At 56.1% G+C, this 25824-nt stretch overlaps 1 protein-coding gene across 5 annotated transcripts in view; it reads left to right on the forward strand.

The window, feature by feature from the left end:
- TTC7B (tetratricopeptide repeat domain 7B) overlaps positions 1 to 25824 on the forward strand; it is a 202127-nt gene that overhangs the window by 90531 nt on the left and 85772 nt on the right. For all 5 annotated transcript variants that reach the window (XM_056133269.1, XM_056133271.1, XM_056133270.1 and 2 more), the window contains 4 exons: positions 2795 to 2967; positions 9122 to 9185; positions 14351 to 14488; positions 24136 to 24219. In XM_056133269.1, coding sequence (XP_055989244.1) covers positions 2795 to 2967; positions 9122 to 9185; positions 14351 to 14488; positions 24136 to 24219 — 459 coding nt within the window. The remainder of the gene's footprint in view (positions 1 to 2794; positions 2968 to 9121; positions 9186 to 14350; positions 14489 to 24135; positions 24220 to 25824) is intronic.

A 25824-nucleotide genomic window follows, 5' to 3' on the forward strand; every position in this document is an offset into this window, starting at 1 on the left:
AGACTCGCCAAGTCTCCTGGATGGCTCACTCAGGAGGGGTGGAAACACAGCGGTGTGTTCAGGCCAAAGTTGTGGTTTGGGTTGTTTTGGGGGGATGGTGGTGGGGTTGGGAGCGGGGGCTTCCAAGCATGCTCAGGGGCCCCGAGAGCCCTCCCAGGTGACCCTCAGCCCCCATAGCCAGTAGTTCAATGTGAGGACGTGAGAACTTGGGGGGTGGATGGCGCCATCCTGGCCCTGCAGTTCTGGGCGTCCCGAACCCCATTATCGTCTCCTTGGTGCCTGGGCCCAAGTCTGGTCCTGAGGGTCTGCCTTCCTTCCCATCCACTCCCTCCCTTCCTTCTCGAACTTTCTCTCCTCTTGTCCTTTATTTCTGCTTGCCTGCGGTTGCCGGTGTTTGCTCAGGGTTTCAGCTCGAAGCTGGATAGAGCCAGGCCAGGGAAGTGGGGGAGCTGTGATGGACGGTCATCCCCCTGCTACTGGACCCTCCAGTGCTCACCAGGTGGGGACCCAGCGCCCACCCCTGCCTGTTTAGTCGTCGCTGGAGGTGGGGGGGCTAGGGGAGGGGTAGCCCCATCCCAGGGATGCGCTGGATCCCTGGGGACAGAAATGACACTGGACCTGGGCCCGCCCACAGCTCCGGGCAGATTTCCCTGCCTTGGAAGTGAGGGTTCTTGTTCCTTTTCTCCTTTTTTCCCCCTCAGCTGTACCGAGCAGAGGTTCTTCCCCCCCCCCCCCCCATGCCCCCCTCCCACCACCACCACCAGTGACTGCTTCCTGCAGACATCTCTCATTAGCTGGTATGACTGCAAGGAGAAAAGAGGCTCTCACGGACAGTCGGAACGAACGGTTCGGGTACAGCGTAGCTCCTGGGCGTTGCGTATCGGAGAGAGGGTCACAGATGGCTCAGCTGGCGACGGGCGTGTGTTTCATTTCACCTTCTCGCAGACGCTTAAAAGCCAGTGCGTTGTGCTCGGGAATAATCGAGAAAATTTGCCTCTACCCAGTGCTTATCAGAAACCTCCAAGAGAGTGATTTGGATTTGCATTTAAGTTTCCTTCCAGTGTTTGAAGAGATTTCACAGGGCTGAAAGCCCTATTAGAGGTTCTTAGGGAGCATATTTGTTTAAAGAAAAAAAAAATGGCTCATTTCCAGATAAGATCAGCGTCCTTTGTGTCTTCCAAAGAAGGCGAGAACTCGGTGGGGAAACGGCTTCAAGTGTTATTCCGCCACCTCCAGCTGGTCACGAGTTTGCCTAGAACACCCTGGAATCCAGGGTGGCTGTTTCTGAGGGATTTGTTCCATTTTTTAAAAAAATTTTTATTAGTGAAACACCATGAGGTACAGCTGTGGACTTACAAGTTTTTGTGCTTGGGTTTCAGTTATACAATGATCGAGTACCCATCCCTCCACCAGTGCCCATTTCCCACCACCACGGGTCCCAGTATCCCTCCCACCCCCCATCCCCCCCATCCCATCCCACCCTGCCTCTGTGGCAGGGCATTTCCTTTTATTCTGTCTCTCTCATTTTGGGTCCTGTGGTTTGCAAGAGAGGCATTGAGTGGGAATCATGTTCGGTATATAGTCTACATTCAGCATGCATCTCCCATCCTGGAAGGATCCTTCCAACACCCTTTATTTGGTGCTCCCTTCTCTATCTGAGCTGCCTTTTCTCCCATATGTGTGTCTGGCCTCCAAGCCATGGAGTAAACCTCCTGGTACTTATCTTGGCTGTTCTTGGGTGTTACTTTATGTTCCCCAGGTGAATGCAATCTTTCTCTGACTGTCCCTCTCTTTCTGACTCATTTTGCTTAGCATGATACATTCCATGTAGTACCACTTGTATGTAAATTTCATGACTTCATCTTTTCTAACAGCTGCATAGTACTCCATTGTGTAGATGTACCAAAGTTTCTTTAACCAGTCATCTGTTCTTGGGCACTCAGGTTTTTTTCCAGATTCTGGCTATTGTAAACAGTGCTGCAGTGTTGTTCCATTTTCTTTTCAACTCCTCATCTTGGACCCTGGGCAGATCCAGCTCCTCTCAGTACATGCCCCCTTCCCCCCGCCCCCAGGCATCTCCCGGGGACTGTCCCGGCCAGGAGTCTGGGAGCTGGTAACCTGTGTCTGGTCTGACTGGGAATCTGTGGGTTTCCCAGAGAGAAATAAAGCAGCTCTCCTGCGCCGGGGCCAGGTCTGACCAGATCAGAGCCCTTCACCCTCTGGGCACCTTGAGGACAGACCCCGAGTTTCCAGGTGGCGCTCCCTTGCAGGACTGGCCCTTGGCTAGCAAGAGAAGGCAGACGCTGTTCTAGAAGGAGTTCGCCAAGTCCAGCCTCAGCGTCCACGGAGAGGCTTTTCCAGGGGCCACTTTCTCTTGCTCGGGAACTGACCTTTGGCCAGGTTGGAGCTGTAGCAGGGAGCACCATGTAGTCTTTTTTTTCTCTATTTAAAGAACTTCTTCCAACAGAACTTAGCTAGAAATTTCCATTGTTTTGCAGCTAAGTCCCCATGCTGACATTTCAAGAGCCTGAACTTGTTTTGTTTGTCTGTTTACAGTGTTCAGATGTCTTTGTGTGTGTGTGTGTGTGTGTGTGTGTGAGAGAGAGAGAGAGAGAGAGAGAGAGAGAGAGAGAGATATGAACGGGTATCCTGTTCCTCACCCAAGCGCCAGTTTTTAATTATGTATCTCAGGATCATGCCTGGCCCGGAGTGGTGGCTGAAAGGTGCTTGTTGGGTAACCAGGGGATGAGCCGAGCCCACTCACGGCCGCACCTCTGTGCCTTTGTGTTCCCAGACAATAGCCCGGCAGCTGGCGGAGATCTTGTTGCGGGGCATGTGTGAGCAGAGCTACTGGGACCCGCTGGAGGAGCCGCCCTGCCAGTCACCGCTGGATGACCCGCTCCGGAAAGGGGCCAACGCCAAGACCTACAGCCTCAGCCGGAAGGCCCGCGTCTACTCAGGAGAGAAGTACGGCCCTGGGCAGAGGGCGGCACTCCAGGGGAGTTCAGGGGGCCCGAGATGCTCTGGTGACTTCCCCCTCAGCCAGAAACCCTTGAGCCATTCTCATCGACCCACTAACTAGTGCATGCTTCCTGCCTGTCTTCCTTTTATTCTTTTTTTGTTTGTTTGTTTGTTTGTTTTTCTTGAGAAGGGGGTCATACCCGGTGATGCTCAGAGGTTACTCCTGGCTCATGCATTCAGGAATTACTTCTGGCAGTGCTCGGGGGAACATATGGGATGCTGGGAATCGAACCCTGGTCGGCCACTTGCAAGGCAAACGCCCTCCCTGCTGTGCTATCGCTCCAGCCCCCCTTTGATTCTTGTCTTCCTATTTATTTGAGGTTTGTTTGTTTGGCTGTTTTTGGACTAGGAGACCACTCCTGGCCCTGCACTCAGGGATCATTCCTAGAAGGGCTCAGAGGACCGCGTGGGGTGCCAGGGCTCGAACCCCGGTCTGCCACATTCAGGGCAAGCGCCCTACCTGCTGTACTATCGCGCCACCCCCTCTTGCTTTTCTTGACCTCAGCCAATCTCTCTTCCACTTGAGCATTTTGGGGGGTTGGGGTGGGGAGCTGAGGATGTTGGGCTTTGGGGACACGTCTGACAGTGCTCAGGGCTTGCTCCCAGCAGCAGCCAGGGAACCGTGCAGAGTCAGGCAAGGCATGTGCCTTCACTCCTGCACTATCTGTCTGGCCCCCTCAAGTTGAATATTTTAAGTAAAAACAAAACAAAAACAAAAACAAAAACAAAACAAAACATGGTTGATCTCTGGGATTCTCCTTCCATTTGCTTTTGGGGACACACCTGGTGGTGCTCAGGGCTTCTTCCTGGCTCTGTGCTCGGGGATGGGGGGGTCACTCCTGGTGGTGGTCGGGGAACTGCATGCAGTTCAGGGGATCAAACCCGAGGCAACCGCATGCAAGGCAAGTGCCCCCCACACTGAGTTTTTACCAGGGGAGCACACCCGTGTCATTAGCATCCTGGGTGACAGGAGAAGGCCAGACCCTAGCAGCCCGCTCCATGCCTTCTCCTTGCCAAGGGGGACGTGTCCTGACTCCTTCGCCTTGACTGGTCTGGTCCCACTTTTGCTTTGTATGTAAATAAGATCCCACATGAAATAATCTCCTGCATCGGACTTTCTTCATCTCACATACCCTTAGCCTGACCCGTGTTTTCGCCTCTGCTCGTGACGTGTTTTCACGGCTGCACACCATGCCGTTTTATCAGTCTGTCCCCAATCTGGCGATGGGGCCCTCACACCCGCCCTTGCTCTCCTGGGGGAACCGTGCCGCGCTGGGGGACGATCTTGGGCCCGTTCCTCAGTGGACATGTGTCTCTCCGTCAGGAACATTCTTCTGTTTGCTGCATTCCCCTCCTGACGAGAGAAGCTCAGGAGGCTTGGGCGTGAGACTGGCTGATTGGCACCCAGTTTGGGAACAGGTGCCAGGCAGTGGATGCTGATGGGATTCGAGGCCGGGTGCGTGGGCTGGTGTTTGTGCCAACGCTGTCGGAGCAAGTGGCAGTGGTCAGGAGTGCTGGGATGGGTGGGCATCACCCCAGACATTTCATCTGGCCCCCAGCTCCCAGGTTTCGGGTGAGAACATGGCCAGCATTGGTGGACAGAGGCAGGAGAGGTGGAGCCACTGAATTAAGGTGGCCTGGAGTCCTGGGAAGCTCCCCCGAGTGGCCCCCGCCCACCATGGCACCCAGTGCCTGTGGGAAGTACGTTCTGTGAGCATGCCCTTATCTCCCCTCCAGCAGCACTCGGCATTCTGGGCCCATCTGTGGGGGCTCCTTGGTTCTCCATCCCGCGAGGGCCACAGAGAGGGACAAGGCCTAGTCCTGCCTGGATCGGGCCAGCTAGGCCCTGAGAACCAGGAGGCATCGGGAATCCCATTCCCGGCTCCGCCTGGAGCAGACCAGAGGGTCCCCACGCTGGAGGCCCAGGGACACGGCCGAGGCACCATGGCCATCTCCTTTTTCTTTTTTTTTCTTTTTTTCTTTTGCTTTTGCTTTTTGAGTCACACTTCTTTTAACTTCACCTTCACCTTGATGTTCATGAATGGTCACAGTTTGCCCTTAACCCCTTACTGCAGCCTGTCTGCTCCTGACATCCCGTTGAAAGGGAGTCTCCCTGCCCCAGCTCCAGGCCACCGGACAGAGGGGCCAGCTTGGATTACATTGTTGGTCCATAGAAACATTGTTTCTACTATGCAAGAGTGACTGTTCTTTCAGGGGAGAGTTTTTGTGTTGCTTGTGAGCCGCAGCTGGTCGTGCCGGAGCCTGACTCCAGGCTCTGCATTCCCTGGTCTGCCCACTGTGCCATCATCGCTCTGCCCGCGTGTTTTTGGTTTTGTTTTGTTTTGTTTTGTTTTGTTTGTTTCTTCTTTTCAAGAAAGCGTTTTATCTGGGAGGAAACCCAGTCAGGGCAGGATTGCTGTTGACAAGTCTTCTCGCCCTGGTGGCCCATTCTCCAGCAGGTCAGATGGCGGGTTAGTAGGTTCACCCAGAGAGTGAGCAACTCGCCACGGCGGGGCCTGGAGCCTTTCCCTGGCCTGGCCCAGTAGCACCCACCAGTGTCCTTCCCTCCCCCCCTCCCCCACGCAGCCGCTCAGGAGGCCACTCACGGCGTGTGTCCACACGTCCCTCTGCCCCGGTGCCTCAGCCACTTCCTCTCGGTCGAGGCCTGAGTTTTCCAGTTGTAGAAGGCTGTGCCAGAAACCCCGGTGTCTCCAGGAGAGGCTGCCTCAAACAACAGGCCCCCAAGTTTCGGGGTTCCCCAGAGCTCTGTGGAAGAGGGAAGGGGACGGCGGGAGGGATAAGGCTCCAGAGTTCATCCTTGGTGGTGGTGGTGGTGGGGCGGTCCGGTGGGTTGTCCCCACACAGGGCCCTCCACACTACACTGGGGTGGGGCAGCAGAGATATGGCTTCAGCTCAGCTCCTGCCAGCATAGGGGGTTCCTGCACACTCCTGAGAGGGGGGGCCCCCACAAGGAGCAAAACCCACAGAGAAACCGCCTGCTGTCCCTCTGCATGCCTCACCCCTGCCCCCGCCCCGGGCCCTTGTGGAGTTCCCTCTGCTGCCGGCTCTCCTCCAGGGAGGCCCCAGGCTCGGTTAATGTGCCAGTCGTTAGCAGCTCTGGTAAAAATAACACGACCGAGCCCTTAAACGGGCTGGACAGAGGCGGGCTTGACCCTCAGGGATTATCCATGGGCTGCGTTGACGGGTGCGAAGTGACAGTTAGCACGGCCCTTTTTCGCCTCAGCTGGGACAGTGCAGAGCTGGCCAGTCAGAGCAGGGCGGTGGCTGCTTTGCAGCCGAGGCCTGGGTTGTGCCGCTGCTTTGGTCAAGTCCCAGTGCTCAGAAGCACCCTCCGGATATCAGGAGAAGGGGATTGTGTGTGTCCGTGGGGAAAACGGCAACACACACACACACACACACACACACACACACACACCCCTGCACTCTCAAAATCAACTGAGGCACTGTCTCAGAATCTGAGGGGAAAGCAGAGGTTCAGACCCTAAAACTCCCTTTGCCCTCAGGCTGCCTCTTTCCTGTAGCCCCAGAAACTCGCTCCTGGCTCTGGGTGAGACCACAGTCTGCCCTGTGGATGCATTGAAATCAGCCCCCAGGAGGCTTTTTGCCCCAAGGGATGTCAGAGTTACAGAGCACCAGGCTTGGCTCTTCCTCGACCCCAGGTGCCAAGCAACAGTTGCCAACACTTCAAAGAGAACAAATATTTAATGATTCATCTCTCTCTCTGTCTCTCTGTCTCTGTCTCTGTCTTTCTGTCTGTCTCTCTGTCTCTGTCTCTCTCTCTGCCATTTGTGGGGGTTGAGGAGGGGAGAGGACATCCCATCTCTTTTTTGTTCGTTTCCTTTGGGAGCCAGACCTGGCAGTGCTAAGGAGTTCCTCCTGGCTCTGCACTCAGGAATCACTCCTGGCGGTGCTCGGGGGACCATATGGGATGCTGGGGATGGAACCCCGGTTGGCCTCGGGCAAGCAAGGCAAGCGCCCTCCCCGTGCTGAGCTATGGCTCCGGCCCCAGCATCCCAGCTCTTACACCGTCCCTCAGAGGATGTCAGTGTTCTCTGCTTAGTCATCTCCGGAATAACCAGGAATTTTGAAATCACATTCATTTTTATTGCTCCCTTCTTGCATTCTGTGAACACTGGCAGAAGAGTTTTTGCCAACCAAGTGATAACTCTCCCAGTTCTCCTTAGAGTATCCTAGAAGTCTCCGTGAGGGTGGGGGGGATGGCGCTTGTCCTTAACGATGCTCAAAGGACAGAAATGGGGTCTGTGAGCTTGGAGGTTGGTTTGACTTTATGGGTTTGTTTGCTTTTTGTTGGTTTTGTTTGTTGGGGGCCACACCCAGCAGTACTCAGGGCAAAGGTCTTTTTTTTTTTTTTTAAATCACTGTGAGATAGACACTTACAGAACTGTTAATGATTTGGGTTCAGTCAATACAGTATTCCAGCTCCCCTCCCTTCACCAGTGTACATTTCCCAGAACCAGTGTCCCCAGGTTCCCTTCTACCACCCCCTATGGTAGACACTTCTCTCTCTCTCTCTCTCTCTCTCTCTCTCTCTCTCTCTCTCTCTCTCTCTTTCCATTTCACTCTTTCTCTTTCCTTTCAGGCATTAAGATTTGCAGTGCAGGTACTGGACAAACTGGCAGGCTACCGAAAGTAACCTGCCCACACGGCAGAGTCTGGCGAACTCCCCGTGGCGTACCCAGTATGCCAAATACCAGTAACAATGATGGGTCTCATTCTCCTAATCCTGAAAGAGCCTGGAATGTGGCACTTTTTAAAAAATCTCAGGGCTAGGATGAAGGAGATGTTACTGGGGCCTGCTCGAGACAATTGACGAATAACAGGATGGTTGTGATCGTGATCGTCGTACTGAAAGGGTATCATGCATATCCCTTGAGCTCCTTTCAGCACTCAGTTCTTGTCCAGAGTGACCATCTCCAACTCTCATTGCCACTGTGGTCTCTTCTCTAACCTAACTGTCTCCCACCCCACCCCACCTCCACTTGTGGCAGCTTCCAACTGTGGACCAGTCCTCCTGGCCCAGACAGAGGTCATGTTTGAATTTGATTGTTCTCTAATCCTAAACAACATTGAGCCCAAAGGCTTTTTTTTTTTTTAAATCTAAGACTTTATGGTGTTGCAAATTCCATGGACTGGAGCACCAAGGTAGCTTCTGCATGCCCTCCCCCAACCCCCAATAAAACACATATTTAACTCACTAAATTCTCACAGGACCCTGGAAATTATCTGGGTGGGCCCAACAGTAGCTTCTGGTTGCTCACGTGATGTGGGGCACAGGAGACCAAGTGCCCGAGCCCCTGAGAGGCGGCAGAGGGTGGCCCTGCCCAGTGACTGGCCAGAGGCTGGCCCTGAGGCTCCCAGCTCATGCCAGCCCCTGGAGCCCTTGCACCACTCAGCGAGAAAGCACTAGAAGATGGTTCAGTGGTTAGGACACCGGGCCGCCACAGGGTCCTCACCACCCATGATTTAGGTAGGTCCCCAAGAATTGGGGGCAGGGTGAAGCAACAAGAAACAAGTCCTATGGCCTAAGTGATAGCACAGCGGATAAGGCAATTGCCTTGCATGCGTTGACCCAGATTCGATTCCCATGGCACCCCATATGTTCCCCTGAGCACCACCAGGAGCACAGAGCCAGGAGTAACCCCTGAGCACCACAGGGTGTGACCCTAAATCGAAAAAATAGGAAGAAAGAAGGCAGAAAGGAAGGGAGGGAGGGAGGAAGGAAGGAAGGAACCCATCAATGGGCTCCTTGCACCGACCCTCCCTCCCAGGCCGGGAATGGGGTGTCTGGGGGGGGGGCTGGTATTGTTCAGGCTCTACTCTTCCCCCCTCCCCCGCCCCCTCAGCCCCCAGGGTAACTTTTCCCCCACTCCCCGCTCTTCAACTGTGTCGTTGAAACGTGCAGGGGCTGTCGATGACCGCAGGGAGGGCGAGTGAGTCCAGGGGCCCGGACCGCCCGGTCTAGCTGAGACGCCTGGAGCGGCCGCGCGGGTTCCTAGGTCAGGTGCGTGTCCTGCCGCTGTGGAAGCTCCGCGTCTCAAAGCCAGTTTTCTCTGCGCAGCATTTTTTGTCCTCAAGAGAACACGGAAGAAGCCCTGCTGCTGCTGCTGATCAGTGAGTCCATGGTGAGTGCCCGGCCTCGCGGTCCCGAAGGTCCGGCCCTGCCCCCGTTATGCCTTCCTAATAATACAGATACACAGTCCAGGCCCTGAGCCTTTATCCTCGGGGGCGGGGAGCGGGGGATCCCGGAGATAAAAGCCCAGAAAGCAGGGCGGGGAAGCACTGGCCTTGCATGCCTGAGCACAGAGCCAGGAGTAGCCCTGAGCACAGCTGGCTACGATCCAAAGACATAAACAGAACCAACGCCCACCCCCACCCCCAAAGCCAGCCAGTGTTTCGGGAAGAGGGGCGTCTTCCTTCTCCGGGGAACTCGAAGCGTCCCCCGGCCAGCCTGGATCAGCAACTTCTCTTCTGTGACCACCAGCGTCTGAGTCCCCATGTTCCCCGGCCAAGTGTGGCTGCCGCAGGGAGGCGGTCGCCCCGGGAACCTTGGAAGGGGAAGTGCCCCCCTCCCCCCCAAAAAAAGGGCTGCCTTTGTGAATCGCCTGGACTACCTTGATGGGGGTTGTGGGGAGACCTGCTTGTCTTGTGAACCTCCTGCGAGCCTCGCTGGTCCGCTGTCCACCCGCCCCCCACCCCCAGGACAGCCAGGAGCAGGCCGAGTTTCTGCCACCCCATCAGATTCCTTTGCCATGTTTTCTCAGCTCCCCGCCAGGCTATCAGGTTTTCAGGCCACAATTTCCCTGCTCATCACTTTCTGGGTTTCTCCTGCCGGTCGCTCAGGCCTCGTGCCCGGGCCAAAGCTTTCTGGGGTTAGTGTGGGCTCTTGGGAAAGTGCCCACGTGCGTCCTGAGCCTCGGAGCTGGGGTGGCCCCAAAGGACCCCGTGGTGTCTCAGCGCCGGCACCCCTCTTCATGCAGGGGGAGCTAAGAGCACCTGCTTTGGGGGGGGCTGCTGAAGGGAGCCTCCCCCTCCCCGTCCCAGCTGTGACCCCCACCAGCGGGCCGGCAGGAGTGGCAGGAGGGGAGCCTGAGTCTGGAGGAGGACTCGGGGTCGCTCAGGGAAGTCGGGGGCGGGGCGTGGGGGTGAGAAGGGCCTGTGGCGTCTCTGTTCTCCGGGTGGCCCTGCTGGACGCTCAGGTTCCTGCTCCTTTTTCCTCAGAGGCCCTTTGACGTCAGTGGCCCCTTCCTCTGCACCGAGCCACTTGCCCCTGGCTCATCTGTCCACACTTGTCAGCTGGCAGCTTTGGCCGGTGCCAACACCCTCGTCTCTGCCCTGGCACAAGAGGGCGGGTGAACCGGCTGGCCACGGGTCCACCCTGCTCATCCCCAGCTCTGCAGGGTGTGTGTGTGTGTGTGTGCGTGTGTGAATGTATATATGTGAATGTGTATATATGTATGTGCGTGTGTGCATGTGCATGTGTGTGCATGTGTATGTGTGTTATGTGTATATATGTGTGTATGTGTGCATGTGTATATGTGTACGTGTCTGTATATATGTGTGTGCATGTATATGTGTGTATGTGTATATATGTATGTGCATGTGTGCATGTACATGTGTGTGCATGTGTATGTGTGTTATGTGTATATATGTGTATGTATGTGATGTGTATATGTGTATGTGTGTGTATGTGTATGTATGTGTATGTGTATGTAGGTGTACGTGTGTAAGTGTGGATATGTGTGTATGTGTGTATATGTGAGTGTATGTGTGTTCGTGTGTGTATGTGTGTATGTGTATGGGTGTGTGTATGTGTATATATGTGTGTATGTATGTGTACATGCGTCTGTATATGTGAGTGTATGTGTGTATATGTGTGTTCGTGTGAGTGTATGTATGTGTGTGTGCGTGCACACACACCAGAGCCGGGACTGGCATCCACGCGGCTCCTGGCCCTCACTGCATCTTCTCCCCCTGCTCAGTCCTTTTGGCAAACATGGTTAGTGGCCAAGTCAAACATTCTGAAGGCGAGGTGGCCTCGGGGTGGGGGGTCGATTTTTTGGGATGCTCCAGATTAAACATCCTCTATCCCCGTGGCCAGATCATGTGTCCCCCGGTTCAGAATTTGAAGCACGTGGGCACGTCGCTAAAATGCTGGCTCTGAGTGTGCATGCCCTGGGGGGTGCCGGCAGCCGCTCCCCTGCCCCTTCCTGGGAGTCACTCTCCGACGTGGGGCCCCCAGAGGGTGCGGCCCCAGAGTTGGCCTCTGTGAGCATGGCGGGCCCAAGTGGTTACATCCCCCCCTATAAATCATTCTGCAACTAGGCAGCTGAAAATCTAAATTAAGTTGCCTTTGGAAGCCTTTATTCCATGTCCCTAGGCCCTTTGATTTTCTTCGGTTTTTAGGCAGAAAATAAATGGACTCAATCTTGAATCAGAATGAGAATTGCTCTGAGAATTGTTCTGTGTGTGTGTGTGTGTGTGGGCGCGCGTGCACGCGCACGCTTATCTGAGAAAATTGTATTTTTTAATGGAGTTCTGACTTGACCTTAGAAGCATAATTTTTCCAGAGTCTCTTCGTTCAAGTCATTTGGCGTGGTATCGTTTTATCGGCATCAAATCAAATTAGCTTTGCCCAGAATAAAGGGGTTATCAGAATAATGCACAACTATGGCTAAGACAGCCTTCTGGCATGCTTAATATTCTGCGGGACTGTTTGAGAATCTGTATTATTATTATTTTTTTAGATACAGAGAGACTTTCTCAAAAAAAATAAAAAAGCAGGGCTCAGAGCAGTAGTGCAGTAGGTGGGGCACTTGCCTTGCCTGTGACTGACCTGGGCTGGATCCCTGAGCCCACCAGGAATTCCAGAGTGCAGAGCCAGGACTAAGCCCTGAGCACCACCAGCTGTGACCCAGAACCAAAATGAAATGAACTTTAAAAAAAAAAACCACCTTCAAAATAACACTTTTTTAAAAAGGAATGCATTTATTATAACTTGAAAGTCTCACAAGTAGTATTTTGTTTGGTTTCCTTCCAGGCAGGGGTCTCTGTTTAGTGTCGAGCCCCTGCTGGACAGGTCCCTGTGACAGGGCCGTGGCTGGTGCAGAGGCTTCCTCAAGGCCGGCAGCGTGCAGGGATGGAGGCGTGAGGACGGGCTCGTTTCCCTGAGTCCCTCTGTAGGGAAGGGCCTGCCTTGCATAGTCTTCCTTGACTTTGGCATTTCAGCCGACAGCAAAGGCCCTGGACTCACTGGGGATGCTGCTGGCCGCTCTCAGAGAGATAATGGAGGTCCCCACCCGCTGCAAGTCTCAGTGCAATGACGCCCCTTCCCCCACCTTGCTCAGGCGCCGCCCACCCAGCCCTCTGCTTCCCACCTTCTCGGGGACCAAACTACTGAACGGTTCAGGAACTTGTCCTGAGTCTGACTCCAGATAGGTCTGGAGGATCAGGGGAGACTCCACAGGGGAGACCCCCGGAGGGGCCTGTGGAAGACTCTGGTGTCTACCCTACTCTGCAGTCCTTCCTAGGCCATCAGCCAGGTGTCTGGGAAGGGCTCAGGGATGTGGGGTCTTCCCTTCCCCTCCGTCTAATAAAGGATGGCACCCCGAGGCACTGCCTTTCTTTGGGGCCCGTGCTCAGCCCCAACCCTCGTTGGCTGACTTTGGCTGATGGAGTCCCCGAGCCTGTTTTTATATCCACACTCAGACCCGCGTGGGGCCCACAAAGGGGCCGCACGTGCCTCTCACACCCTGTGTTGGGCCCCAAGGCTGCCGTCAGAATCCAGGTGCCTTTACCCTGTGTCGTGGCTGTCACCGCTCTCTGGCCAGTCACCCTCCGGAGCTTCCCACCGAGCGTCACAGTATGGTTTGCAGAGGACCAGTGACCCTCCCTGGAAAGAAAGCCCCCCCACCCCCACCCCTCCCTGCCCTGGGCCTCCAGGGCCAGGAAGAGCCATTAGCCATTAGCAAGGAGAAGGACCGGTAATGCGGCCTTCCCTGATCCTGGACTCCTCCGAGGGAGAAGAGACAGCCAGTACTGTGTCTCAAAGAATCTGCAGAGAAACCCAGTTTCCAAAGGCACAGAATGCACCATCGTGGAGAGCGCTTGCCCACCAGCAGTGGAGGCCAGTGAGCCCGCACATGGTGGCCTCCAGTCCTTTGTGGCCATGTCTTCCCCAACCCAGAGCTGCCCCCTGCGGCCTCTGCCTCCTGAAACCAGCCTGGCCTAGGGTCATGGGCAGGCACCCAGCCCCATGCAGGGGAGGCATGGGTAGGGGCCTTCCCCCCCAGGGGAGGCCCCCCAGATCGCCCCTGGCGCCCTAGAGCAGAGCTGTGTGAACCAGGCTCAGCACAAGTGCTGCGTCTCCGTGGCCACCACGAGGACAGTTGTGCATGGCCCCACTCGGGGATGGTGCTGGGGGCTGTGGGGTCTTCCACAGACGACACCCCAGGCGACAAGCCACTTCCTCAGACACACAGCAAGCTACTAGGGCCAAGGGTGGGGCCGGGTTGGTGGGGCGGGGGTGTCAGGGGGCTCCACTGCTGCTCGGCTCCATATGACAGCCCTGGCCACGGGCCTGCTGACACCTGCCCTCTCTCTCTCTCTCCCTCCCACTCTGCTGTCCCTCCCTCTCCATCCCTCTCCTCCTCCCTGTCTCTCTCTCCATTCCTCTTTCTTCCTCTTTCTCCCTTTCTGCCTCTCTCACTCCTCTTCTCTCTTTCCTCTCTCCCTCTCTCTGTCTCCCTCTGTGTCTCTGACTTTCTCTTTCTCTCTTTCTTTTCTCTGTCTCTCCTCTCTTTCCTCTCTGTCTCTCTCCCTCTCTCCCCAATTCTCTGTTGCTTCTCTCTCTCCCTCTTTGTCTGTTTCTGTGTCTCCCTTCCTGTCTCTTCCTCTCTCTGCCTCCCTCTGTCTCTCTGTCTCTTCCTCTTTCTCTATCTCCTTCTTTCTCTCCCTCTCTCTCTGTCTCTCCCTCTTTCTGTCTCTGTTTCTATCTCCCTTCCTGTCTTCCTCTGTCTCTCTGTCTCTCTGTCTCTTTCTCTCTCTCTCTATCTCTTCCTCTCTCTCTCTCCCTCTCTGTCTCTGTCTCTCCCTCTTTCTGTCTCTGTTTCTATCTCCCTTTCTGTCTCTTCCTCTCTCTGACTCCCTCTGTCTCTCTCTGTCTCTTCTTCTCTCTCTCTCCCTTCCCCCCTCTCTCTCTCCCTCTCTGTCTGTCTCTGTCTCTCTGTCTGTCTCTTTCCCTCTCTTTCTCTGTCTCCCCAACTCCAACCCTCCCCCCCACCACCACCAGGCCAACCGGGACGCGGTGCTGAGCCGCATCCCCGAGCACCGGGACGACCGCCTCATCAGCCTGCAGAGCGCCTCGGTGGTGTACGACTTGCTGACCATCGCCCTGGGGAGGAGAGGCCAGTACGAGATGCTGTCGGAGGTGCGTGCTCCCGGGTGGGTGACCGTCAGGCGTGGGCGGGGCGTCCCCGTGGCCCTGTCGCCCGACCTGGCCTCTCACTTCCTGCTTCTTGGAAATGGGAGGGGAGGCTCTGTGGTGGTGGGCACGGTCAGCAGTGTGCGTGCCAGAGAGGACCTGAGTTTCTCCCGTACCCCTTCTCCCTGGCACCCCCAGCTCCTGCCAGGCCATGTGACTCGCCGTGTAGATCAGGGCTGCGTGGCATGAGAGTCTTGGGGGGTCTCTGGCCGGCTCGGACGAGACCCGAAGAGTCCAGATCCCTGTGCGGTCCAGGTGTTGGATCCCCTTTGCCGCCAAGTGGACTGTCTGTCTCTTTCTGTGTGTCCGTGCGGGAGGCAGCCACCTGGGGCAGGAGGTGGCGGGGGAGGAGGGTGACTAGCAGCCCGCGTGTGGCCCGTGTGCTGGGGCTCTGTCCCCTGGGCAGTGGGGGTCCTCCCCAAGGGGCGTCCTGTTCCCAGTCAGTGTGGGCAGGGGCTTCTCCCAGTCTCTGCCCCAGGTCACGCAGCGGCCTGCAGCTTCGGGGGTCCTTGTTTCCCGCAGCCCTCTCTCCTTGAGGCGCATTCTGGGGACCCCGGGAGAGTTCTAACCGCGGCTCTTCCGCCTGACCCACGGGGCAGCTGAGCCGGCCAGCGGGTACATTGCTGAGCCTGGTCCAGGAGTCTCCTCGGTCCATACCAGTGGGAGGGGGCTTGGGGGGGAAGGCAGGGGTCCGCAGGGGTGACAGGCCGGGTGACATCTGCGCTCTTCTGCCTGTCGGCTTCTCATGCCCCATGATGGACTCTGTCTCCCCCGAGGCCTCTGCCGGCTGGCTGGTAGCCCCGGCTGGCGAGAGCTTCCCTAGACCCGGCGCCCGGGACCGTGTTGTCACCCAGGCGCCTCCCGTCCTGGGGTCACGTGGAGTCCCCACTCTGGGCTGGTGACCCGAGCAGGCCCAGGCTCCTCAGAGCCTTCTGCTGTGTGTGCGGGGCTGAGCTTCAGATGACATGGGTTCCAGGAAAACCCTGAGGATGGAAGGCTCCGAGCGGGGTCACCTGACGCCCAAGTGTCCATTCAGGAGGCAAGTGGGTCTCTCTCCCAGCTCTGGCGACAGTTGGGAGTCTGACTCCTGAGCATTGCCCAGTGTGACCCCCAAATTGAGAGAATCACACCAGCTGGTGGCCACAGGACAGGCACGCAGTGACCGCCTGGACCCTAGGATGCTTCCACCAGCCGGAAGTCCTTCCCCCCTTCCCTGCCCCTCCCCCCCCCCCGCCCCTGTCAGCAGCTCATCTGCTCTGGGTAGGGCATTTGCCTTGCACGCGGCCAACCCAGGTTCAATTCCCAGCATCCCATATGGTTCCCCCGAGCACCACCAGGAGTAATTTCTGAGTGCAGAGCCAGGAGTGACCCCTGTGCATTGCTGGGTGTGTGTGACCCAAAAAGCAAAAAAAAAAAAAAAAAGATTAATGGTCAGTGGGGGGTGGGGGGTGGGGTGGGGAATGCAGGTGCCAGTCTCAGCTGGGGCCCGTCTGCGGGTTGGGCCTGACCTCACCCTGGGAGACTCAGCCCCTCTCACGGCCATGAAAGCTGCCTGAGGCCCTGTGAATATTTCCAGATTTTCCCTTCACCTCCAACACAAACTCCATGCTCAGGAAGTTCCCCAGGCATCCAGCCCCATGCCCGTGTCCTGCCCTATCGCTTTGCTGGCTCTGGGTGCATCTCGGGAGTCGTGCCACGCGTGCTTCTGCCGAGCTCGGCGCCTCCGGCTGACGGTTGGCCGGGCTCAGTCACGCGCGAGTACAGAGAACAGACCCGGGGCCAGGCCCACAGCACACCATCTGCCATCTGCCACTGCTGAGGCGCCGGCAGCCGTGTGACTTGTTTCCACCCGGGCTGGCACCCGGGCACCAGCTGCAGCGGGCGCTGGCCTCCCTGCCTCTGGCTTCCTGTTTTCCACTCAGTTCTGGACCTCGTCTTGGGGGGTCGTGAGGCTGGGCGAGAGGGCGTGCGTCCGATGAACAGAGGGGCTCAGCTCACCCACGGGGGTCGCGCACTCCACTCCCTTCCTGTCTGGGTAGCAGGAAAGATTCAGCACCGTCAGCCTCTGCCAGCTGTCGTCTCTCTTGGCCACACACAAGGCCAAATAGCAGTGTTGAAGACGGCCGGCCATGGGGTAGGCCTGATTCTCCCCTTCCTTCTGTCTCAGCTTTTCTGAGAAGGAGAATAGATACCATGTGTCTTAGATTTGAAAAACTTAATTGTCAAAACCCCAGTTACTTTGTAGGTAGAATGGGAGATAAAAGTTTCCACAGGATTTTCATTGGAGAAATTCACACTCTTTTTTTTTAAAAAAAATTTCATTCTATGTATTTTATTTTTTGTAAAGTTGTTCATCGTAGTTCATTACAGATAATATTCAGACACCAACCCTACCACCGTGTACCTTCCCGCCACCCCAAGAGGAGAGTGTGTGAAGATTGTTGTGTTTCATCTTGGAGCCATTTAAGCTCTTGTAGAAGAGGTTACAAGCATCTGTGTTTAACCCAGACAAATGTGTGCTACTTTTGGTACATCAGTGGGCTAGAGTATAAGAGGTTTTGCTACCATGTGGGCTGGAGCAATAGCACAGCGGGTAGGGCGTTCGCCTTACAAGCGGCCAACATGGCCGACCCGAGTTCGATTCCTCCGCCCCTCTCGGAGAGCCCGGCAAGCTACCGAGAGTATTCGATATGCCAGACACAGTAACAACAAAGTCTCCAATGGAGACGTTACTGGGCCCGCTCGAGCAAATCGACGATCAACGGGAGGGCCTTTACCTTACCTTACCTTACCTGTGTTCCAGGACGTTCTGTGTTGCTCTCTTTTGGGAGCTTTAATTTATAGTCTCTGGGTCTTGCTCATTGATAAGATTATATGGCCTGGAGACAGTTTGTGAATGTGACTGCCAAGCTACTGGAAAACTGGGGAGCTGGGGGGAGGAGTCCCAGTCCTGTTCCAAGCGAGCTTGGAGATCTTAGTCACGGGTCCCACATACCTGGGTTTTTCTGCAGGTTCCCTCAAAGGTGAAGCTTGTCCAAGTGAGTGGAGTGTTCTTGAGCATGGCTGAGGTTGAGTGCTGGAGGTTTTCAGCTGCCGGGGTTCTGTTTGGGGCAGGGAGGGAAATTCAATCTGCCCCCCTCCAAGTTGCCCCAGTGAAGATAGACTGGCCGGGTCAGGGAAATTCACACTCTTAAGTAGCACTGTAGCACTGTCCTCCCATTGTTCATCGATTTGCTCGAGTGGGTACCAGTAACGTCTCTATTGTGAGACTTCTTATTACTGTTTTTGGCATATAGAGTACATCACGGGTAGCTTGCCAGGCTTTGCTGTGTGGGCATGATACTCTCGGTAGCTTCCCAGGCTCTCTGAGAAAGGCGGAGGAATCAAACCGGGGTCAGCCCGGGTCAGCCTCGTGCAAGACAAACTCCCTACCTGCTTAAGTCAGTACTTTCTTTTTTTTTTTTTTTTTTTTTGGTAATACAGGTCTGTTTGTGGGAAGCATGGGATTCATTTGGGGACAGATCACATTTTGCTTAATTTGTGTTCCAAGTATTTTTCTCACAGCTCCACTGATAGCAGATAATAATGATAATAAACCATAATGTTCATACACAAAACAGTTTTTAGCTCTGGGGCTGCGGAAAGATGGGCCCCTGGTTTGAGGATCTCTCCACACCTTCAGATTCTTTGCATTTCTCTGCACTCCCCGTAGCACCTTATGGTCTGTCCATGCTCCCCCGTCCCCGCCAAAGGGTCTGAGAGCCACCTCCATCCAGCCCTTGGTGAGCGCTGTTTCATTTTCCGCTCCTCTGGCCTGGAGCAACGGCACAGTGGGTAGGGCTTTTGCCTTGCACACGGCCAACCTGGATGACCTGGGTTCGATTCCTCTGCCCCCCTCAGAGAGCCCAGCAAGCTACCGAGAGTACCGCTCCCGCACGGCAAAGCCTGGCAAGCTCCCTGTGACGGATTCGATATGCCAAACACAGCAACAACAAGCCTCACAATGGAGACGTTACTTGGCCCGCTTGAGCAAATCGATGAACAACTGGAGGACAGTGGACAGTGCCTCTGGACCACACACCTTGGCTCCTTCTGTCCCTTCCTTTGCCCCTAGGCCCCTGGCCTCCTCTTCTGGGTGTGAGGGCTGGACAGTTGCCTGTAGGGCTGAACCCTGGCCTTCTGAGTCTGAGCAGAGACAGAACACAAGCAGAGACAGAACACAGACCCCGCAGGGCAGGCAGGAGAGGGCCTGGACACCATGCCTTGAGTTCAGCGTTTCCTTTCATCGGAGGCAGGAAGAGCCGCGTTCCCGCCGGCAGCCGGCAGAGGGAGCAGCAGCGTCTCCACCTGCCAGAGCCCCGGAGCTGCCCTCACACTTGCCCAGCTTGCTCAGAGGGTGGCACCCAGATGCGGCCTGTGGGAGCCTGCCCCCCCACCCCAGCTGTAGTGGCGGCCTTCCACGCCAGCAACTGCCACGGTGCCAAAGCACAGGGCAGCCCTTGGCTCTGAGGGGGTCACTGTCCTAAGGCGGGAAGAGACAAGGGGAGGGAACATGCCATGGAACTGGCCCTCTGGCAGGTCCTGGTTCAGGGGAGCTCCCCAGACCAAGCTCTGGCGGGGGTCAGACTCCCTTGAACTAAGCTCACCTTCCCGCCCTTCCTAGATGTTGCCAGAATCCATTTCCCTAACTCGCTTTCACCTGAGCCTCACAGTTTCAGTTAATGGGGAATTGAGGGCTCTGAGCTGAGAGTCCTAGGGTAAGTCTGTTGCCCTGTGACCCTGACAACCTCAGTTCCCCGCCGCCCCCCCCCCCCCTGTCAGGTAGGAGGGGTCTAGATCGACTCAGGTCTCCAAACACGCACTGAGGTTTCCCTGCTGTCAGACTCTCCCAGGGTCTGAGTTACTCAGTTTCCCCACCTTGAAAGTAAACATGCCACAGCATTATCTCTCTGAAGCATGTCAACAATCACAAATCACAAATCATCCTGTTAATCGTCGATTGCCTCGAGCAGGCCCCAGTAACGTCTCCTTCATCCTAGCCCTGAGATTATATTCAAGGCTCCTTAGGAGAATGAGACCCATCATTGTTACTGGTATTTGGCATATTTGGTACGCCACGGGAAGTTTGCCAGACTCTGCCCTGTGGGCAGGCTACATTCGATAGCCTGCAAGTTTGTCCAAAGTAGGAATGAGATAATAAGATGTCATAATAAGATGTCATGCGGCCGCGCGGTTCCGGAAGCTGGTTTTTATAGTCTCTGAGTCTTGGCCGCTGATGGGATGCATGTCAACAAACAAACAAACAAAATAACAAACACAGCTGCAGAACTACAAGGAATCACACCTGAAACTGCCCTTGTTATGAACATAAGCCGTAGGAGAAACGTTCCTAGCCTATGGAGGCACTGTGTCAGGGCAGCGGGGCCTGAGGGTGAGAAGGAAGCTGATGCTTGGTGCTCTCTGGACTGCAGACAAACTCCTGGCAGGAGGGGTATCTGCTCCTGTGACCCCTGACCCCTACCCCTGTGAGTTTGGGTCTATTGAACTCATAGACTCCCAAAACAGACCCCAACTCCTTCGTGTGGTGGGACTGTGCAGCTCTCTGCTGTGGCCTGGCGTGTGCCACCCGGCTCCACCTGCCAGCATGATGGTTGCCGAATCCTCCCGTGGTGCCCTTTCACCCCCATGTGTCAACCGCACCAGGGCTGCGCTGAGGTGAGGGGGTGAAGGGTAGCCTCTGAGCATGAGGGGGATCTGAGGTGATGTAAGTATAAGTGAGTGTGAGGTGAATCTGAGGTGAATGTGAGGTGAATAGTGAGGCAAGAATGAAGCAAGTATGAAGCTAGCGTAAGAGGAATACAGGGTGAGTGTGGTACATGTGAGGCAAGTTTGGGTGAGTATAAGGTGAGTGTGGGGCAAATATGAGGGGAGTGTAGGGAAGTGTGGGGCGTGGGGTGACTGAGGTGAGTATGGGGTGAGTGTGAGGCGATAATGGGATGAGCATGGGGCAAGTGGGGTGAGTTTAGGGTAAGTGTGGGGCAAGTCTGAGGTGAGTGAAGTGAGTATGGGGTGAGTGTGAGGTGAGTGTAGGGTGTAGGGCGAGTGTGAGGTGAGTAGGGCGAGTGTGAAGTGAGTCTGAGGGTGGCCGAGGTTAGTGTGGTGAGTGGGGTGAGTGTGAGGGGATGAGGTGAGTGTAGGGCTAGTGTGAGGTGAGTGAGTTGTGGGGTGAGTGTGGTTAAGTGTGAGATGATAAATGGGGCGAGTGTGAGGTGAGTATGAGAGTGCGGTGAGTGTGGGGTGAGTGTGGGGCAAGTGTGAGATGAGTATGAGAGTGCGGTGAGTGTGGGGCGAGTGTGAGGTGAATATGGGGTGAGTGTGGGGCAAGTGTGAGGTGAGTATGGAGTGTGGGGCGAGTGTGAGGTAAATGGGGGGCAAGTGTAAGGTGAGTGTGAGGTGTAAGGTGAGTGGGGTGAGTTTAGGGTGAGTGTGAGGTGAGTATGGGGTGAGTGAGGTGAGTGTGGGTGAGTGTGAGGTGAGTGTGAGAGTGCGGTGAGTGTGGGGCGAGTGTGAGGTAAATATGGGGTGAGTGTGAGGTGAGTGTGGAGTGTGGGGGGAATGTGAGGTAAATGGGGGGCAAGTGTAAGTTGAGTGTGGGGTGAGTGTGAGGTGTGACGTGAGCGTGGGATATGCGGTGAGTATGAGGTGAGTGTGGGGTGAGTATGAGGTGAGTGTGGGGGAGTGTGAGGTGAGTGTGGGATGTGGGGTGAGTGTGAGGTGAGTGTGGGGTGAGTGGGGTGTGGGGTGAGTGTGAAGTAAGTGTGAGGTGAGTGTGGGATGTCGGGTGAGTGTGGGGCGAGTGTGGGGCGAGTGTGAGGTGAGTGTGGGCAAGTGTGAGGTGAGTGTGGGGCGAGTGTGAGGTGAGTGTGAGGGTGTGGGGCAAATGTGGGGCAAATGAGTGTGGCTCTGCACTGGCCTGAGGAAACCCAGAAGCCTCCTCCCCAGCAGCTGGTCCTTGATTCAGAGCAGACCGTGTCAGCCACTGAGCGCCTGTAGCTCACCAGGGAACAGTTGAAACTCACCATTGGCCTTAGCTAAAGGAGGAAGCGCCGCGCTGAAACACTGAAGCGTTTCTGCGTATGCTTAAGTCCTTGGCTGCACTGCCATGACTCACGGAGTCGAGTCATCAGAACAGACCTCATGCGGGTCTTTGCGCCCCATGTCACACGTCCTTCCTCTCAGGGCCCTGCACACCCACATTGTACCTCCCCGGATCCAGGAGCCCCTGTGAGCTGCCTGACATCACGGTTCAGCATATTTTTGTGAGGTTTTCCCTTTCCCATGTAACACAGTATCTATCCTCCATCTCTCTGTAAGGACCACCGAAAGTTCTGGAATTCTTTTCTCTCCCCCCTGCTTGTTTCCCTTCCAGTTTATTCCCGCCTCTGTGGCCTTCTAGTTAGTCCCTCTAGAACTCTTGGCCCTTTCCTCGCCATCCCCAGGCCCTGCCTGTGGCTTCCCCAGAACACGCTTCTGAGGTGACCTGATCTCCTCCCAAGCCCTTTCTCCCGAGTGTCCTTTCTCCCTGTGGTCACGGGTCTGATTTGTGCGACGTCCATCTTGGCTATCTGTGCCTGGCATATTGGATCCATTTCTAATAGGCTGCAGCTATTCCCTCGACCATCTCTGGCGTCCTTCCTCCTCAAACTGAAACTGTCCCCGTGAAGGGACACGTGCCCCCAGCCCTTGACACCCACCATTCATCTCCCTGTGACTTTAAATACTCTCAGGAGCTCTGAAGTGGAACCCGACTATATTGATCTTTCCTCCGCTGCTTTATTTCAATGACACCGTTTCCTTGGGCTTGGTTCATCCGTGTTGTAGCAAGGGTCAGGGCATCCAGCCCATTAAGACAGGGTGCTATTCCATGCATGGGCTGACCAACTTTGTGTCTCGGTTTCTTGACTGACAAACACTGGTGGCTGCCCTGTTTGGGGCTCGTGAGCGATGCCCCAGTGGCTGGGGGTGTGGGTACCTGAGCCCCCGCTTTCCAGCCTGCAGGGAGTGGGGGTGTCTTTGTGCCAGCATCATGCTGTTTTGAATAACGGTGGCTCTGTGGTATGCACGAAACCAGAACATGTGAGGCCTCCGGCTTCATTTCTCTTCAAGATTGTCCCTAGGGGTTCTGTATACATTTTAGGATGTGTCTTTGCTATTTCTGCTATTAAAAAAATTTTTTAAATGTTACCGAGGGGCTGAAGCAATAGCACAGCAGGTAGGGCATTTGCCTTGCATGCAGTCAACCCGGGTTCGATTCCCAGCATCCCATATGGTCCCCTGAGTACCGCCAGGAGTAATTCCTGAGTGCAGAGCCAGGAGTAACCCCTGTGCATCGCCAGGGTGTGACCCCCCCTCTCAAAAAAATGCTACTGGGGTTTCAAGAGGGACCGTGCTGAATGGTTGTGGCTGGTCCCGCCAGAGCCTGTGTCTGTGTCTCTCCGTGTCATATTCCAGCTCAGATACTCAGACCTGCCCCTCGTCGACCCCCCAGGCGCTTCAGAATCACGTTCCTTCCACATCAGGGTCACCAATGAGACACCTCTCTGCCACATCCGCTTGGGTCCTTCTCTCTCTGCCTGGCAGGGGCAGACACATGTGGAAGAGATGGGGAAGGGTTGTTGGGTGGGGGCTGGGGGAGGGTCCTGTCACCTCTGTTTTGGTTTTTCATTTTTTTTTTTTTTACTCATACCCGGTGATGCTCAGAGGTTTCTCCTGGCTCTGCACTCAGGAATTACTCCCGGCGGTACTCAGGGGACCATATGGGATGCTGGGAATTGAACCCAGATTCTACCTGCTGTCCTATCGCTCTGGCCCCAGTGTACCTTGGCAGCCAGCCCCGCGTCCCTTGGTGCCCTTGCCCTGTGCGCGTGCATGTCTGTGCCTTGGTCCTGATCACCTGGAACATGTCCCGCGTCTCTCCCTCAGGCCTCCCATCGGCCCCTCCCCCAGCCCATTCCTACCTTCCTACCGTTGTCTCTGCATGCTGGTAGGAAAGAGAGTTTCTCAGAACGGGCCCGCCGAGGACGGGAAGGGGTGGGGGCAGCCAGTGGCCTGGGCCTGGCACATAGCACAGCTGGGGCCCAGGAGGGTGAGAGGCTCATGTCAGAGCTTGGCCGGCCATGGCGCCCACCTGTGCCTGCTTCCCCCAGGCCCAATTCCCACCCGGGTGTCCCCGGCCAGCTGTCCACTAGGCACAGCCAAGCCAAGGCTCCGCCTAGGGGGCCCCCATGACTTTGTTCCTGCCCCCTCCCCCAGGGGAGCCGAGTTCCTGCCTCCTGGTGTCCCTTTCCCGGGATGCTCTGTCCAGCCCCGGGGCCCCTTGTCCTGTGGGCCTGGCCCTGGCCTCGGCTGTGCCTCCCTCCAGTCACGGGAGGAAGAGCGTCTGGGGGGTCAGGCCCAGGATTCTGTGAAGGAGCGTGATGCTGGCCCCTGCCCTCGCACCCTGGGGCGGCGGGGTTCCCCCGGAGGGGGAAGTGGGCAGAGGGATTCACGGCCCCGGGGCGCTCTCGGACGCCTGCCTTTGCCCTTCCTTTCAGTGCCTGGAGAGAGCCATGAAGTTTGCCTTTGAGGAGTTCCACCTCTGGTACCAGTTCGCGCTGTCCCTCATGGCGGCTGGAAAAGTGAGTGACCTCTTGTGGGGAGCCCATGTGTTGTCCATCCGTCCCCTCCCCCACATCCCAGTTCCTCTTGGGCGTTCAAGGGCGACCCGTCCCATGTACACATGTCAACCAACCACCCAGTACTATCTGTGCCCTGAACAAAACCAACAATTTGGTGCAGTTACAGGGAGGGGGCAGGGGCAAATGTACCCCAAGACGGGAGCCCTGAGTGCTTGGCCTTTCCCTGGCCCTTGTAGAAGCTTCGGACATGGCACCCACATTCCCTCTTGGCTGAGAGTGGAAGCTGTTCCCGGTCAGGGAGGTTCTGGGGAGTGGACCCAGGGCCTCAGATGTGCGAACCCTACCCCCAGCCCCGGGGCTAAAGGAGGGTCTCTGCAGGAAACACAGGTAGCTGAGTTGCTGGTCACGGTGGGCCTGCAGGCCCTGGCCAGTGTTGGTCAGGAGCCTGGGCTGTGGAGTGGACCTGGGGACTGCCCAGGACACTCATAGGAGGTCAGCTTCCTTGGCACACACACGCTCACACTTACACACACACATGCTCTCTCTCTCCCACACACACACACACACACTCTCTCTCTCTCTCTCTCTCTCTTTCTCACACATACACACACACATACACACTGCACAGAAGTGCTAGCAGGTGGGCGCAGTCATACCACCCCTCTGAGCTGGTGGCCGCTGATCCTCCTGTCCTCTGGGGTTCTTCCGGTTGAGGAAGGAGCCAAGTGTTTACTTCACTGTGCTCTGAACTGGGGCTTCGGGTGTTCACAATGACACGAGGCTCCGTGGGCCCAAGAGATAGTGCAGGGGGGCGGTGCATGGCCTTGTGCTTATGCCCCCGCCCCAGACATGGCCAGGAGTGACCCCTGAGCACAGAGGCAGGAGAAGCCCTCACGCACCCTTGGCCGTGGGCCCATACCCTCCACGCTTCACCCCGCATCAAACAGCCGCCACTGACTTGCCGTTCTCATTTTCCTGACGTTATACAAGTTGGGGTGGAAGGTGGTGATTCCAGGGAGGTGCTTTTACTTGTTTTCATTTGTTTTTTTTTTTTTGTTTTTTTGGGTTTTTTTTTTTGTTTTTTTTGTGGGTTTTTTTGGTAGGGGAGCCCTGGAGTGATAGCACAGCGGGTAGAGTGTCTGCCTTGCATGTCGCCAACCTGGGTTTGATTCCTCAGCCCCTCTTGGAGAGCCCAGCAAGCTACCAAGAGTATCCCGCCCGCACGGCAAGGCCTGGCAAGCTCCCTGTGACGTATTCGATATGCCAAACACATTAACAACAAGTCTCACAGTTTGCTGTGAGACGTTACTGGTGCCCGCTCGAGCAAATCGATGAGCAATGGGAGGACAGGGCTACAGACAGTGCTACAGTGGGGTGCACATATGGCAGTGCTCAAGGCTTATTCCTGAGTGTGCTCAGGGATCACTTCCGGAGGACTCGGGGGACCGTATAAGGATGCCGGGGACCAGACCCAGGTGGGCCGCGTGCCAGCCAGCCCCCTCCCCGCTGCCCTGTCGCTCTGGCCTCCCCAATCTCCCCTCACTCTCCGAGCATTCCCCAGCCCTGGGCAGCCCCACGTGCTCTGGGGCAGCTGGGCCAGCTCAC

The sequence above is a fragment of the Sorex fumeus genome, unplaced genomic scaffold (genome assembly GCF_029834395.1).
Source record: "Sorex fumeus unplaced genomic scaffold, SorFum_2.1 ptg000098l, whole genome shotgun sequence".
Taxonomy (NCBI): Eukaryota; Metazoa; Chordata; class Mammalia; order Eulipotyphla; family Soricidae; genus Sorex; species Sorex fumeus.